The 16,233-nt window shown below is 44.3% G+C and overlaps 1 protein-coding gene across 12 annotated transcripts in view; it reads left to right on the top strand.

Moving 5' to 3' along the window:
• Nucleotides 1-16,233, top strand: part of EIF4G3 (eukaryotic translation initiation factor 4 gamma 3) — a 147,785-nt gene that overhangs the window by 107,609 nt on the left and 23,943 nt on the right. For 10 of the 12 annotated variants that reach the window (XM_074925090.1, XM_074925096.1, XM_074925095.1 and 7 more), the window contains 7 exons: nt 3,352-3,440; nt 5,318-5,567; nt 8,123-8,280; nt 9,446-9,571; nt 10,683-10,793; nt 14,610-14,780; nt 15,779-15,976. In XM_074925090.1, coding sequence (XP_074781191.1) covers nt 3,352-3,440; nt 5,318-5,567; nt 8,123-8,280; nt 9,446-9,571; nt 10,683-10,793; nt 14,610-14,780; nt 15,779-15,976 — 1,103 coding nt within the window. The remainder of the gene's footprint in view (nt 1-3,351; nt 3,441-5,317; nt 5,568-8,122; nt 8,281-9,445; nt 9,572-10,682; nt 10,794-14,609; nt 14,781-15,778; nt 15,977-16,233) is intronic. The other 2 variants (XM_074925092.1, XM_074925099.1) reach the window with 2 other exon arrangements.

Below are 16,233 nucleotides of genomic sequence, written 5' to 3'. Positions count from 1 at the left end.
TAACAAGCAACTTGGGGCGGTAATTGGAAATCTCTTGGAGAAATATCTCCAGCACCCAAAGCTGGAGGGCCGGAAACATAAATCAGGTATCACCTTTTTCTTGATTTGCTGCCATAGCCCACTGGAATATATTTTCTTTCCCATGAGCTGTAAGGCAATGGTGAGTCTTTGCTTTTCTTTTTAATGGCACATCGGCTAAAAAATCAAAATATAAGAGCTGGTATTAATTTATGCTTAGCAGCTGGCGCCCACATCAGAGAGGATACTGCCTTCTGTCTCGCTTGATGGATTGTGGACTTGCTGGGGTGGGTATCTCCTGCAGAAAGATGTTCCACTGAAGAACATGATGTAGCTGGAGAAATGGGTTGAGGTAGTGTAGGGTCTGTGAGCAGTTTTCTCCAGTGGTGATATTATCACCAGTAGTGATAATCTAGAAAGAAGGATTTTGTTACTCTTGCCAGTCCTGATGTGGATCGGTATTGTCACTACTGTCATCTCTCTTATTTTTTAAGCAGTGATAAGCAGAGCTCACCGTGTTGGTTAGGCAGCAGCACACTGGGTGCTTCCTTCTCCAGCGGAAAGGAATTGCCATCTAACACGTCGAAGCAGGCTGGAAACAAGCTCTGGACATGTGTGAATGCAGGCAAAAATGAACCTCTGTTTGAGAAAGAATGTGATTATTGGTGTGCACGCAAACTGCTTGATCGGAGTGGGGACAGGAAAATTCAGAGAAGGACCAGAAGTGTCCAGAGACCTCCCTTGCTGAGAGACAAACTAGATGTGTTAACTTTTGGTTTCTCTATGGCTCAGCGTTGTGCCTCGCAGCTGAAACTTGATTTTCAGATTGTCCTGGTCAGGTTTTGAGTTTGGGAGGGCTGGCATCTAAACTTGCTTTAATTTTCTAAGCATACATTATCATAAATTCTCCTATTGAGTCAGTTCCTGTAGCAGAAATGAGAACTCAACAGCAAAAAAAAAATTAAAAAAATAAAAATCTGATGTCTGCTATTTTAAGAGGGGAAAAATTGAGCAATGTCTCTGGAGATCTTGCCGGCGTACCCCAGTCAGCTCTGACACGCGGTCGGGTGTTAGTACAGAGTTACAGGCTGCAAAACTACAGGGCAAACTGAGGGCTGCTGCTGTGTCTTGGGATTAAAGGCAAGTGTCTGGCCAAGCATCCGTATGCAGGGAAGCCCCAAAGCAGGAAAAGGATCTGCATGATTAAAACAAGGTAAAAGCTGTGAGACTCAATTCAGGAGGCTCGGCAGGATTGCATCCTTTATATAGCTTTATTTTGCCAAAAAAAAAGTGGAAGAAATGTATTATTGAGAAGCAATAATATTAACATCCTGACAGCTGGGGAAGGAAACACCTTAAACTTTTGCCAACCCCAAATCCATGACCCTGAGTTTATTTCTGTGTGTTTAAAAATGAAATGTTATTTTACAATGTGCATGCTTTCCATAGTGTAGTTTGAGCTTGAGTGGAGTGAAATTCTGTCAAATTAAAAAATTGGAGATTAATCAATTAAATTACTTGGCTGTGGCAGTATTTAGGTCATTACTGTGCAAACATGACCCCCTCCTTGAAGAAATCCCCCAAAAGTGTGGAAGTGGCATCACCAAACCAGGAGGCTTCATATTGTGTCAGTGGGGTTTGATGTCCAGCCTTCAAACAGTGGGTTGACTTCCGAAAAGAGCTGTATTTTCCCTAAATTTTAGCAGGTTTCATGCTGGAGGGAGCTTGTGGAGCCTCACTTGAGTCCATGCTTTGCTAAATCACAGAAATTACCACCTGCATGGACACCCGGTCCTTACCCAACCCTGATCTCACCCCGAGATGGTGAGAATAACTCGACTGTTCTGTGAGGGTGCAGTGAGCTTCTGTTAGGAGTAATAAAAGCTAATCCCCGGTTGTGTAAGGCAAAGCCATTTTGCAATCCATGCCTGGCCGTTTCTCTACTCTCCTTTGAGCCTCAGGAAATTCAAGGTTACTACAGGGGCTCTGCCCTGCTCTTAAAGCTTAAAGTTTCTCTGTAGGGTGCTGCCATGGCACGTGTGGAACTTGAAGTTTGGGAGACCCAGATGATTTTTCCAGCTGCTTCACGAACCGTTAGTTCCGCAAACGACCAGATGAAGTTTGAATATTTGATTTAGACTTTTTTAATTAACTTTGGTGGTGTTTAGTGTGAAGATAAAAATCTTTTTATCAGCAGTGATATCTCCTGTTGCGCTCTGGGTTGGGGCCAGCGTGCCAAGTGTCCTGATTTCCACAGCCCACGGTGTTTCTGCAAGTCCGTAGTCGCCCTCCAAACAGGGAAATGCTGTTAAGAACCCGCTGAGGCACCTACATTATCTTTAGGGCAGTGGGAACTTAGCAAATCCAGTTTCCTCTTTGCCCATAGGAACAAAGTAGGCCATTATTAACACTTTTCATTTATCCGTAGTTGAAGAGCCTTTCAAAATTGTATTTTATTGTGATAAAATAAGTGCATGCTGTGTTTTTCCACAGTATCTGCTAGAAACCAAAGGCTCAAGCTGGAAATCTGTTTGCAGTAAACTTGAATCACAAAATCAATTCTGTTTATGCTCTATGTTAAGTATGCATATGAGCCTAGTATCAGAACTTAAGCTGGTAGCACTTGTGACAAATTACGAGCATATTGGATTAATGCTTTTATCTCCTCTTATTTTATTATGTGGTTTCTTTCACTGTTTGAGGGGGGGAAAAATGATTAGAGTAAATCACTGCTGGTCTTAGAAATATTATATGGTGTTTTCTTTGAATCGGTTGGCCGGGGAAATTAATGAATGGTAGAGTTGTTAACCTGCTTTTAAATTGAAATATAAATCCAGCTCAGGAGAGCCAGTAGTGCTTCAAGATTGAAGTAGTTGTCCTTTTGGAGGCGATACTGGAATTTTTGGCATGTTTATGATTACAGTGCAGATGATGGTTAAGTTTTATATATTTTTTTGAGAAAAAAACGTGTTGAGAACAGCCTTCACACCTAGTCAATCCTTGATCTTTCAAAAAAATTCAGTTTCTGAAGGTTTTCTTTTGCCCTGCATGATCTTGATACTGTTGGTAATAAACTTTTCGCTATCACAAGGACCATTTCGAGCTTGAATGAGCAACTTGTAAAACAATTACCGTGTTTTAATGTCACACTAACGACTGTGTTATTACTGCATTAAAACAAAAAGTGGTTATATTAAGCTGAATCCTCCACAAGGCTGCGACTGCTTCATTTTCCTGGATGTAAAACCAATGTGCGAGAGGGAAGCGCATCACCCACGGCCAAATTTGCTCCACGTAATTTAGTGTTGTAATAGATGTACACTTATATTGCAGCCCAAACAGCTGTAACTGCACCAAAGACGTGGAAGAAACCAAAAGACCTGACCCAAGCCACTGAGGAGGTGATAGAGGCGGAAACAGAGGTAAGAGGGAAACACGGTCTTGCTTTCTCCAAATTTAATGATGAAGTTGCTTTCTTTGAACTGTATTTTAGACATGTTGCTTCCTAGTTGTCTCAAGGATCCAGGGCAGAGTTTTGGGGGGAGGGAGAGCTGTGATATTCCCCAGCATTTTAGTCTGTTGCCTGTTGAAGCTCTTCAGTTTTCTTCCTTCTTGCCTAATTTAATGACTCCCAACATTCAGGAACGTGTAACTGCTGTCATTCCAGTGAAGGATGAGATAAAAGTGGGTTTAAATGCTTTAGCCTTGCCCCATCTGGGTCCCAAGTCACTGTGGTGACATTTGGCAGGTTATTTTGCTGCACGGTGATGTCATTGTGATGCCACAGCCAAAGGTTAGTTTTCCTGGTGACCACCTGATGGAGAAGCTGGGGAAGGAAAACGTTGAAGTTTTCAGGCAAAACCACCTCAACAGTAATTAGATGAGTAAAGAAAATCTCCCTTGCTACCGTTCTGGTAGGGATATTGCGGGAGGAACCTCTTTGTTTAATATCCGGGGTAAAATTGGGGTTAGAATAGATCACAGAGGGAGTAAGAGAGTAAAAATGTAAATATTCAGAATGCCCTGTGCATACATATATAAAATGATGTTGGCCAGATGTGACACAGAGCACCATTGCTTCTTCACTCCAAATTTTTCTTATTATTTGTCTGCTCCACAGACAGGAATAATAATTTTCTCCACAACTTTCCCTTACCACAAACATCATTGAACCTTTCTGCTCCAAAAGGATGTTGTTGCAGAGTAAATTCTGAGTCTAGTGGACAGTACTTCATCCTTTGTATAAGCAAGTGTTTGCAGCAGATAGGCTCATTTATGCATTATGAATGGTACATAAGTGCTTTCCCCTTTGTTTCTGGGGGAGTAGATGCTTAAAATGCTCACGTGCAAGGTATCGCGCTGTGACAGCTGGTCTGTGTGCAGCGGAAAAGCTGATGATTGGGTAATCCAAGGAAATTAAAAGCATCCCTGTGCTCGTTTTCAAGCCAGAGAGCGAAGGATGTCGCTGGGCTGCACCAGCAAGTTTATACTCTGTGTGCTTGCTTCGCCATTTATTGGAGGGGTCTCGTCTCCGGGATCCACTCAGCAATTTCACTGATGCTAATTTTTCAGGGTATTACCTTGAAAAATCTGCAAAAAGCATTTTAAGATGCAGGGCCCTCAGGTAGGGAGGCGAAAGGATCAAGAGCCTTTTCCGGAGCATCCTCAATTCAAGTCTTTCCTTTGTTTAATGCTGAGACGTGTTGGGGTTTCTCCCAGGAGAAGCGCGTTCCTAACGCCTCCTCTGTCTGAATGCAGAATAAGGCTCTGTCCTTGGAGAGGTCTAAAATTAACAGCCAGGGATACTATTACTGCTTTTTCCTGAAACAGGGATGCTGAAACTGTGGCTGTATGTCACATTACCTTCTTTATTGGGATCTGCTGCAATTAGCAGTGTAATTTAAAGGAAGGATCCCCCCAAAACGAGCACGACGTGCCCTTTAAGGTGGCTGGTGAGCTGTAGGAGAGGAGAAAAGCGAGTTTATCTTTCTAGGCTGGGATTGCTGCTGGCTGTCGGGCTTAACAATTCCTTCCATCCCATCCCAGTAGCTCCTGGGGATTTCACAGGCTACACTAAGTCTTTCCAGTTGCGCTGTTAATTCTTGGTGGGTTATCTCCAGGAATGAACCGATCACTCCTCGGGTGGTTCTGTGCCTTGTTCCCTGTCGCTGTTTAAGATGCATATGTCTTCCTGCGACATGCAAAAATGCTGTAGGAATAAATGAGGAGCCGTTTTGCGTGCTTTGAATTTTGGCAGGGTGTTCTTAACGTAACCTCTGTGTTTCCATCTGTGCTTCAGCCTAAAGTAGAAGAGGAACTTTCAGGTGACAAAGTACTTGAATCTGAACAGGAGAAAATGAGCCATGGGTTTCAACTGGAGAGAGACCCCTCTGAGCTTAAAAAAGCAAAACCTGTGGAAGAAAACGGAGAGCAGGAAGCAGAACCTGTCCGGAATGGTGCCGAGAGCGTTTCAGAGGGAGAAGGAACCGATGCAAACTCAGGCTTCACTGAGAGCTCCAGCGAAGGGCCAGTGTACCAGTATAAACCAGGTAAATCCTGTTTCAGGCTCTTGCATGCTCACTTGGGTTTCTGCCTCCCTCCTTTAAAGGGGGTACTGCGTTTCACTGTGTCTGGCTCCACTGGGATCCACTAACCAGCAGGCTCAGAGAGACCTTCTAGGGGAGCACTAAAGGAAAATAGTGGGGGTTTTTTTCTTGCTGGTGGTAATGAAGAGAAGAGAAAATCCCTGATTCTTTGAATTTATTGCACATGTGGATGTTGGCTGCAGCACAGTGGAAATGGCGGCAAATTGGTTCCCCTGTGATCGACAGCTGAGAACCATCCAAGAAATTCTATATAAGCGGACATACTTCCTAAATAAGAGATTTGAAAGTTCTGATTGGGTCCTAAATACAAGTATCTGTGTTTATATAGATTTAATTTCCTGGCTAAACAGCTGCATAGATCTTCAGATTTCTAGAAGAGTAAGGAAAAGAAAAGAAAACAGTATGTGGTTTTTCAATCCAGGCTCTGCTATTGAACTGCAAGCATGCAGTTCTTTTGATAGAATAAATCAAGTGTAGGCTCACAGGATATGGTCCTTTTGTTGCTAGTTAGCACTGCATACAGTTTACCTACAGGGTGGTTTTGTTCTTTATTAAGATATATAATTTGTAGACCTGAACCTCTGTTAATTCACTTGATTAAGAGGGACCTTGAGACCAACTTAATTCTTGGTTGCTTCCAATTTTTAAGCCATTTCTTATTCGGGTGAAGCTTCTCCAAAATAAATTAGTCATTTTCTTAAGAGCTCAGAAATTAAAAAGTATTAAAACAAAATAAGAAAGGACTTGGAGAGCCTGGACAAAGTATCAGGAAGGAACACCACTGTTAGGTGGTTACACTGCAGTTGTTATTTCAGTGTTGCTTTGTTCTGACAAAGACCTGAGTTGCTTTGCTTTGATTAATTTGGTACTATCGTATCATTAGGAGAAAACACAGAGGCCTCTTGATAGTTTACCACGCACCTACAATAGCTTAGCAGTTCATTAGTTAAGCACATCTTGAAGTTAATCCATAATTCATCAGCTGTCTCTCTGAAACACTAGATGCAGTTAGAACGATCCCAGTCGGATCTGGACATCCTTCCACTCAGCTGGAGGGTGGGATCGATCCCTCAGAAACCAACACGCATCAGACTTGTCTGCTGCAAAGCAGACCTGGCCACTTGATGCAATAATCCTCGATTTCAGCTCCACTTTTTCTAAAAAGGGGGATTTTTTGCATTTTGGTCAACCATAGGAGGAATTGTGTGTTATGTCCCAGCCTCTCCCCTCGTTGGGGATCCAGAAAGCCTGCCTGTGGTCTGCCCAGCTGCTTTTCACATTAAAACAGCTTGTTAAGGTCTTTCCAAGAGAAGGAAGCTGTACATATGAACTGTTTCTTGTTGCCGTCAGTACTTTTCCATGATAAATGGAGGATGGTGTGGCACAGTGAGTAGGCAGCTGGCTAGGAATTCTGGCTGGGATGCAGCTAGACAGCCAAACCATTTTCTGCACCCCTTTATCCCGAAGCTCTGTAGAAATAAAACTGCACAAAGAGCTAAAAAGCAGAATCACTTTTTTGTATTTTCATTTCCAGTTATTAAAACACATCACTTGAAATAAGTTCCCGTTTGTGGCCTCTGCAGGTATGAGGATGGTGAGAACCAAGAGACCCAAAGCCAGTGATCAGGGACTGAAATAAAGAAATAATAGAATCCCTTAACAGCAAACCTGAACAGCTGGATAAATTCAAAGCAATGCTGTGTGGAATCAGTGAAACACAAAGGCGACATCTCATACAGATGTTTTCCTTCAGATAAAAATGCACTGCCCACTTAGGGGCCTGACGAGCCAACCTGGCCGCTGAGCAAGTCCACGTTTTCTAACTTCAAACAAACTGTGTGGCCAGCGAAGAAAATTCTGTCTCTAGGCTACCAGATGCTAATTTTCCTTGTGCTGAAATGGCTGTAGGTTTATATTTTGACTTGCATCAGTCTGCGTCCTCTACACTGCAGTTCAACTTAGAAAGCCCTCTGAAAAAATGGGTGAAAAGTTGTTATTTTTAGAGCATGGCTTGTGGTTTTGTATTTTCTTTTGGTTCCCACTGTTATCTCCAGCATGGGTTGTTAGACTCAGTGTTTTTACATTTTCAAAGGATATTTTTGTTCTGCACAGTGCTCTCCTCAGCTCTGCATTTATCGCTCCCTTTTACACAAAACCAGCTGCTTTAAGTTTTGCATTTTCACCCGGAAACTGGCAATCGTCCCTGTTTTATCGTATCACATGAGAGAGTGAAAGTCAGAGTTAAAATGGGATGACATGGTTAAAACTGGAATTAGTGATTAGTTCCATGTGTGGTTGCTGTATTTGACCCCCATTGTTTACCTTCTTTTAATGCGACGTGTGTTCTTCTTCTCGCTGCCTTCAAAATAAAAATAAAGTTAAATTAAAATTTCCCACGCAACTGTATCTATCTCTTCCCTTTGGATTTATTGGAAACACATCTCGGAGAGTGGAGGTTTTTGTTACCTTTGAATCTCAGGCACCTTTTTTCTTTATAGAGCAGTGGAAGCCCCTGGACCCCGAGGGGAAGAAGCAGTACGACAGGGAGTTCTTACTGGATTTCCAGTTCATGCCTGCCTGTATCCAAAAGCCCGAGGGGCTGCCTCCCATAAGTGATGTGGTTCTCGACAAGGTGAGAGGAGAGCCGATAAAACAGGTGCGTGCAGGGGTTTTTTAATTAAAATAAAGATCCCTAACATATGCTTTGTTCCTTCCTTGACCATTTCGATGCAGGCTTCTGTCAAGAAGGGGAAATATATGGCCAATGTCACATCACAGAATTCTTCAAGTAGAGGCGTTGGTGCCTAATGAATATGCACAGATGATTTAAAAACTGAAGCATTTTTAACTGTCTTTATCTGGATTAAGTTACACCAGGTTGTTATTAAGATTTAAAATTATATAGACATGAAGACCTAGGGATGTAAGCAGAACAAAACTGAACAGAGAGGCAGTGTCTTTTATTAGATCGATTCTACAGTTAGAAAGCATTGTCAAGCTTCTGGACAAACTTTTTTTAATATGAAACAGTTGTGTCACTATTTATGAGCTGATCTAGTAAAAGATCTTTAAAACCTTGACTCTCAAGAAGTTTTGTGATTTCTATCCAGCCTTATTACAGATGTGATTTTTCTCTGCTGTATGTCTGCACTTATTGAAATACTTGTTATTTCTGAAGTGCTGACACCAAGACCTTGCTCTCGTCTCAGTTAGAACTATGTAGTGCATTGATTTTTGATGTAACCACTACAGACTTGCTCTTAAGATTCAAGCACAGATCGGGATACAGGTGATCCTCATGTGCAGAAACATTTCCACTCTGAATTTCATACCCAGACAAATTGTAAAGCGCAGCTTTGTTCCCAAAACGATTTCATCCACCTGCTAGTTTTCCATGATTGCTTCTCACTGCTCTGTCTGCTTTGGAGCTTCCTTTGCTTGGTTGGCCATCTGTCTTGTTAACACAAGGGACATTTGTTTGAGGGAAGGTGGCAGTTTTGTGATCCTGAACCAAGACTATCGCCTTCATTTTGCGGAAGACGGGCCCGTGTTGCCATAATTTTGTCCTCCATAAGTCATGCTCAGCCTTGAAATGTTTCTGAACTCAACCTATTTCCGTAATAGTCACCTGCAGAAGACGTATTTTAAATTTAATGCATATTTTTAGTGCAAGCATGGATGCATAAAACTTGCACGGTTTGTTGAAAGTGTTACTGTGGATATTCTGCTTGAGCAGAGATTGTCTGTAGACCTGTGCGATCTTTGGTAGCTGCAGCACCCGCTGAACAGATCCTGTTTGTTTGTTCTGCTCCACCATGCAGGTCAATCAGCCAAAATTGCCACTGAGAACTCTGGACCCTCGGATACTGCCTCGAGGACCAGACTTCACGCCAGCCTTTGCTGATTTTGGGAGGCAAACCTCTGGTGGAAGAAACGTATCTGGAAGTGTGAGTTTACCCCAACTTGCTAATTTAAAAACTGGCCTTAATGCCAGAGAAGTCCATCCTCATGCTTTTGGGCCTCTTCCGATGCTCCGGTGGTTCTGGTTTTGTCAGGATGAATGCAGGGGTGATGTTTTCTTGGCTGTCAAAATGTAGGCAAATTAGAAAAACATTGTGGATGTTTATAACTGGTATGTATTGGTCTGAAATGGATTTGATTGCTTTTCCTTCTGCAAGAGGTGTGGAAACATGTTTCCACACTGGAGACATGGCAGTCACGTGTGTGTGAACGTTTCTTGTACAACAACCCGGCGCTGGTGTGTGTCATCATAGGAGTCTATTTTATAAAACATGGCAATTGAGCAAATAGATTTTACGAACCAAAAACCAAAAAGAATATGCACAGTACCTGTGTATGTTCTTGCTTTCTCTATGCTTCCACATGTTGCTTTGCTTTGGTCGCTACATTCCTTGTTTTCCTGCCTGTTCCTCTGCTTTTCTTTCACTTTTTCTTCTTTTCCCTGTGTCTGGCTTTGCCCAAACTCTGAAATCCCCCTCTGAATTCTTCCTTCTTGCCTTTGCCGTCTCTTTTTCTTGGGGTGCAGGTGCCCCCCAGCATGGTGCCGCCCAGTCAGCTGCAGCTGGAGGATGGAGGCTGCTTTCATTAGGTGCAATCATTGATTTTTCATGTATCTATCACGATACATCAAGTGTATCGATCTAGATATATCCAATGACATAGCCATCATTTATCTTTCAAAACCGCTGGTTTCAGAAGAGTTCACTGAATGACCTTGACTTCCAAGTGTGCAGATTTCCAGGAGGCTCGGAGTCAAACCTGGTGATTTTCAGTTGATGTAATATTTCTGGTTTGAGAGCGGTCTCATGGTCATGTTCTGGGGCACGTGCCCGTGTCTTGGAGTAGCTTCGGTGCTGCAGTTTCTCTCGGAGCACCACTCCTTCTCAAAACCTCGATGCTGTTTGAGGTCGACATCGCTTCCTGTATTTAGGACTTGCAGGTTGTACTCCGGCGCCTCCTTCTCTCCTTTCGTGCGCTGAATGTCCTGAGCCTCTCGGCATCTTGGTAACGTCCCTGTCGCTCTTTCTCTTTCCGCAGGCCTGCAAAGTGCAGAGCAACCCTGGATTGCCTTCCCTGGCTCGGTGCGGTTCCCCAGCATGCCCTCTCTTGGTCTCGCCTCACCCACCATTGAGGAACCTGCCGATAGGGGTAAGCCAAATCCCCCCCTTTCCCCCCGAGTCTTTGCACCTTTTTGTAGAGTTGTCTTTTTCCCTAACGCCCGCTGTTGATAAAGAATGACTGGCAGAAAACTTTACAAAAAGGTGCAACATTGTTTAAAAAAAAAACGAAACAAGACTTGCATTGTACCCCTCTAGGCAGTCTTCAGTGGTGGGTGGGACATCACCAGCTGAGGGCATGCTGGGACGTTGGCCTGAGCGGGATCCGCGAGGGGTCTGCACTTTGCAGACCTGTGGAAAGGGGGAGAAAAGGTAAGTCCTGCTTACCCCGTTCATTTGGAGCATTCAGCACATAACATACATCTTACATTTGCGCCTTTACAGAGTAGAGCCTTCCTTTGCGTTCTCCTCGAGGAGGGTTGGAAGGTGACGTTATTTAACGAGCTCCGCTGTCCTGTGACGTCGGCGGTGATAGGATGAGAGGGTTTTCAGCCCCGAGCAAAATCAGACATTATCTTCTCGTAAAGCATGGCAAAAATCTGCGTGTACGCTGTCTGTCCACCCGGTCATTCCACCTCTACACAGGCCATGCCCATAAACCATTAAACCCCACTGCCTATTCCTTGCCCTCGAAATAATGTCGAGCAGCTCAGCGCTAACAAGCTTTCAGCACGTTGAGAATCTTTTGTTTTGCTTCCTTGGCTTTTGTCTTTATTTCCTTCTTTTCGCTTAAACGTGTTGTATGACTGTTTTTATAACTAACAAATGTCGCATCAAACAACACAAGGGGTGTGATTACACAGGAAAAAAATACAGCTAATAAACGCTTTCTGATGTAGATAAGAAGTTAGATGAGTGCCGTGGGTAAGGAGATGCAAATAGGGTTGGAGAGGGCCGGTCCGTCCCTGCGCAGAGGTGGGATGAGTTTGCTTTAACCTTCCTGAGAGGTGATGGAAACTCAAGTCGCCTTGTTTCTTGTGCTTCCCTGGAAGGCAGAACCACTTCTAGCCTCTAACCTCAATTTTGCCTTCTGCATTTGAAGTCTGTTGTAGAGGGAGAAGCAGCTCTTTAATTTCTTTGATGTTTTTTAAAACGTTACCGTGACTGGTGTCCTAAGAGTGGAGAGCACCAGGTTGTACTGTGTTGCTGCGAGTTTTTTGCTCCTCTGCGGGAGGCTTGTCCCTGTTTCTTTCTGCTTTCCTTTTTTTCCCCCCTCCCTCTTCATCCGAAAGACAGGTACTTCAGATTAAAGTAGTAGCATCTGGTAAGCACTTCTCTGGGCTTTGGTGGAAAATATTATTTCAGTGCAGGCTGTAGAGCTGTAATTGCAGGTACTACAGAACCATTATTATTTTCTTGGACTGGGTTACAAGGAGGAGGCCTGGCATGAGCTTAAGTGCCTGTTTAACTCGCCACTTTGTAGATAGGAACCAAAAAACCACGGATTTTTTCTGTTCGAAGTTTGATCCATGTATTATTTTATTACATGTTCAAAAGAGGCTTCTCTTCACTGCTTTTAAAACCTAATCAAACAGGTTTGAACCAAGTTTATTCACGGATATTAAAAAAATACAATCTTAAAGGAAGTCTTTGTTCTATTAATGCACTTAAAGGTCTGTTCTCGAAGGATTCGAGGCGGCTGTGACATGTAACACGTGGACATGCAGGAGATGCACAAGTGCTCCTTGCATCCATTGGTTCTGCAAGGGAAGTAGCCCCCTCCTTCAGGGAGGTCCGTTTGCTCTCAGAGTCGACGCTTCGGCTTTGCGTGGACCCGTACCCGAGGAGGCGCCGTGCCTCTGCAGCTCTGTTCTGGCGCCTTACAGCCCGACTGCGTTCTGGAAGGTCCTTCAGACCAGAGCTGTCTCTGTGCAAGAGAGATGGGGTGGCCACAGGTTCCCTCTCGCTGGCTTTTCCCTGGTTCCTGGATGAAATGAGGCCAAAGGTTTTGATTTTCAGGGCACGCTGCCGGCCAGGCTCTGACTACCAAGCTTTCTGTGTGCAAGGAGTTGTATGATGAAGTCTAGTGTGCATGGCTGAAACCAGTCGGTTTTCTGTTGCGTTATTGTCTGGTTTTTCAGCTGGAGGGAAGTTTCTTCTTTCCGTGGCCATATGTTTGTGGTGTAGTTAGAACCCGGGCAGCAAAATCGTGTGACATTGTGTAAAAACAGAGGTCCGTGTCTCAACGCAGGGCTGTGAAGCAGTCTTTGCTGTGTCCTCTAGTGTCAGTCGAGGGCTCTGGGTGGGTGTGGAGAGGACTGACAGCTCTTTTAGGAAAGTGTCCAGCACACAAAAGCCTTGTGAAGGCTCTCCCCGTTCTTGCTTCCTCCTTCCGCTGTTGCTATCTCAGGAGCCATTGACTCGTGTGGTTGCGTTACCGTTACAGCTTGCGCCCCCCAAAAAAGTTTGAATGATCCGATGGGTTCTTTCTGCACCCGCCAGCGGAATCTGGGTGGGGAGGCCTTTGTGGGCAGTGGGCAGCACACTACCACGCTGCCCCACGTAGCCCTCTTCCACGCATCGCCTTGGCAGGAGGTCGTTGTCTTTTGACAACCCCTTACTCTGTTGCTGCTATTCCATAACGAAGCGCAAACGAGAACTCCAGCAGCAGCCGTGATTATGTTCATTTGCTTTCCTCAGCAGCACGTATTTATGTCGTCAGAGCCAAGCGGTTCAAATTGCCTTTAAGGAGGATTTTGGTTTTTAATAGTGCAAAACCGGGTTTGGGGCTGATACACGATGTAAGAGGCACCAGCTAAGAGCACTTTCCTCCTGTACTTGGTGAAGCTGTTTGAATAACTGAGATGGTTTTCCCTCTCTGATGATCATTGAATCCCTTTGTTGAACAAAGAAATGTTTTAACTGGCCCATCTTTCATGTGGAGGCTGCCTACTGCCCACTGAAGAGATGAATTACTTCTGTGGAAAGCAGCAGGGTTTGATAATGGAGTCTTGTCGCTGCACTAATTTTTACGTTGAGATTGGACATTTCTAATAAATGAGTTAAGAAATATGAGAGAGCACAGGGGAAGAATAACCTCCTGATAACATTTGATACCTTTAGTCCTTAATCAGAAGCTCCCAAATGATGAAGAGGGAGTTTGGGGGTGTCTTGTGCCCTATCACTTGTACAACTGATGAAAAACTCCCCGGTTTCAGCAGTTTTCATACCTGATTTGACCAGAAGGTGCATCATGTTAGACAGGATTGCAGAGAGGCACTTGATGCTGTTTGAAACAAAGTACTGTGTTTCTGTTATGAACTATAAAGAGTTTGACCCACATCTGTTATGATCCGTATTTCTACAATGCAGGAGCTCCACTGGTGCTCCATTCAGTGTGTTTTACATAATTCCTGGCTCAAAATGGCTGTCTGAAGCAATCCCCAGTAAAACTTAATGGCTTTGGCAGAGTTGCTAAATGATAACGTATCATTAGCTAATTGCTTGGGATAGCACATTTGAAATACACCTGTAAGGACTTAATCCTTAAATAGGCCTTTGCTCTGATGTCTGTTGTGCAGTGGCTGGCTGTCAAGAGGCCGTTTTGGTCAGCAGGGTTCAGCTCTGCAGTGTGTGAGCAGCGCCCGGAACAGCGTCGATGCGTGTAGGCAGTGGTCATCCCAATATCTGTTTCGGGGAAAAGCTGCCTGAGAGAAACGTGTTTGGTGTCTTCCTGTTCCCTTTGACCAACCCGGACGCTGCGTTGGGTCAGAGGGAGTCCTCAGAGCCCTAGGAGGAGTTGCTGATTGTCGGCGTTGCCGTCAGCGGGTGTTGGCGTTGCGCCCTGGAGTGTTTTATCGAGATGCGAGCTTAAAAGGGGATATAACAAGGAATGTTTTTGTCCTAGTTGTTGAATGTTGGACCGAGGAGATCTCAGCCAGGCCAGAGGAGAGAGCCCAGGAAGATCATCACTGTGTGTGTGAAGGAGGATGTGCACCTGAAGAAGGCAGAGAACGCCTGGAAGCCGAGCCTGAAGAGAGAAAACCAAACTGAGGACCCAGAAAATGTCAAAACCCAGGTGAGAGCATTAGCAAGTGCTTCTGAGTACAGCAGTCTGCAACAGGAGGAGAATGGTAATTTGCCTTTGCTGTTGTGTAAGACAGTAAAAAAGGGCAATGAATTCCACTTTGAATCACAGCTTTACTCTACCTTGATTTTTTTTTTTTTTTTAACTTGTTTATTCTTGACCTGGAGTCTAAATGGCAATCCTGTATATTAAGCGAGTCTAAATAGGGAACACCAGACAACCTACTACCTCTCTTCCAGGATTGTTTTTCTACTGCTATTTCACTAGAATATTTCTGTCTCCATTTTAAAGCAAACAACCTCAAACTTCCATCACAGAACTTGCTTTTCATCCCCTTTTAGACTGTGTTTCTGCCCTGAACCTCAGCAAGACTGAGGTTCCTCTGTCAGTTTGTCCTGCCCAGCCTGACAGTGCTGTCTCTGAAGCTTTCTCTGTGTCTTTCTCCCCCTCCTCCCCTCCATGGGGCAGCCACTCTGGGCGGAGGTGTTTGCCTGGTGGTCGGACTTGTAATTTGTAGGATAAGTTGGGACAGTTTTGAAGGACACTGGAATTCTGTTCTCAAGGCTAGTGGCCGTGGTGTTGACCTAATTAACATTCTGGATAGGAAAAAAAGGTGCTTTAAAGTAAATATAGGAGAAGTTGAATACCTCTGGTTGAGGGAGAAGTGGTCTACTCCCTGTTAATTTATATCTCGTGGCTAAACTGATATCAAGAAGAATGTTTCTGTTGGGTGACAGCAAGGGCTTTGTGCTGCTGTCACACTTGAAAAAAAGCACTTGGCTGTTTCCAAAAATCCTGCCCTGCAGCCTTGGTCTTTGGTAGCCAGTAGCTGAGCTAGAACTGTGCATAAATATGTGTGTGTGTGTAACTCAACTCCCTAGGAGTTCCTATAGGACATCTTCCTGTTCACCCCTAAAGTGTGTCCTGGCTTGTTCCTGAAATCCCCTTGTGCAATTTCAGTTTTAAGGTACCGTTTTCCTGTCATCTAGGAGCTGTTCCGCAAGGTACGAAGCATCTTGAACAAGCTGACGCCCCAGATGTTCAACCAGCTCATGAAGCAAGTGACAGACCTGACGGTAGATACAGAAGAGAGGCTGAAAGGAGTCATCGACCTGGTCTTTGAGAAGGCTATCGATGAACCGAGCTTCTCGGTGGCGTATGCCAACATGTGCAGGTGTCTTGTAACGGTAAGAGCCGCCCAAGTCAAAGGGGAAATTCCTCTGCACGGGTGAACGTTCTGCACATTATCCCCGTGAACTGATTGGTGGTTAAACGTGGCAAGAGCAGAGTTAAATGTTAGTTGCTGAACATAAATAAAAACAATTTACATGACAGATTTCTTCTGCGGGCAGAGGCTTTGCCTGGAGTCGTGTGTTGTTTGGAGCTGAGGATACTTTGCTCTGCCTGGTCGCAAGATGCCATGAGTCACATTTGGAAAGTTCAG

This window comes from Athene noctua, chromosome 22, assembly GCF_965140245.1.
Source record: "Athene noctua chromosome 22, bAthNoc1.hap1.1, whole genome shotgun sequence".
NCBI classification, from domain to species: domain Eukaryota; kingdom Metazoa; phylum Chordata; class Aves; order Strigiformes; family Strigidae; genus Athene; species Athene noctua.
This window is presented reverse-complemented; position numbering and strand designations above follow the sequence as displayed.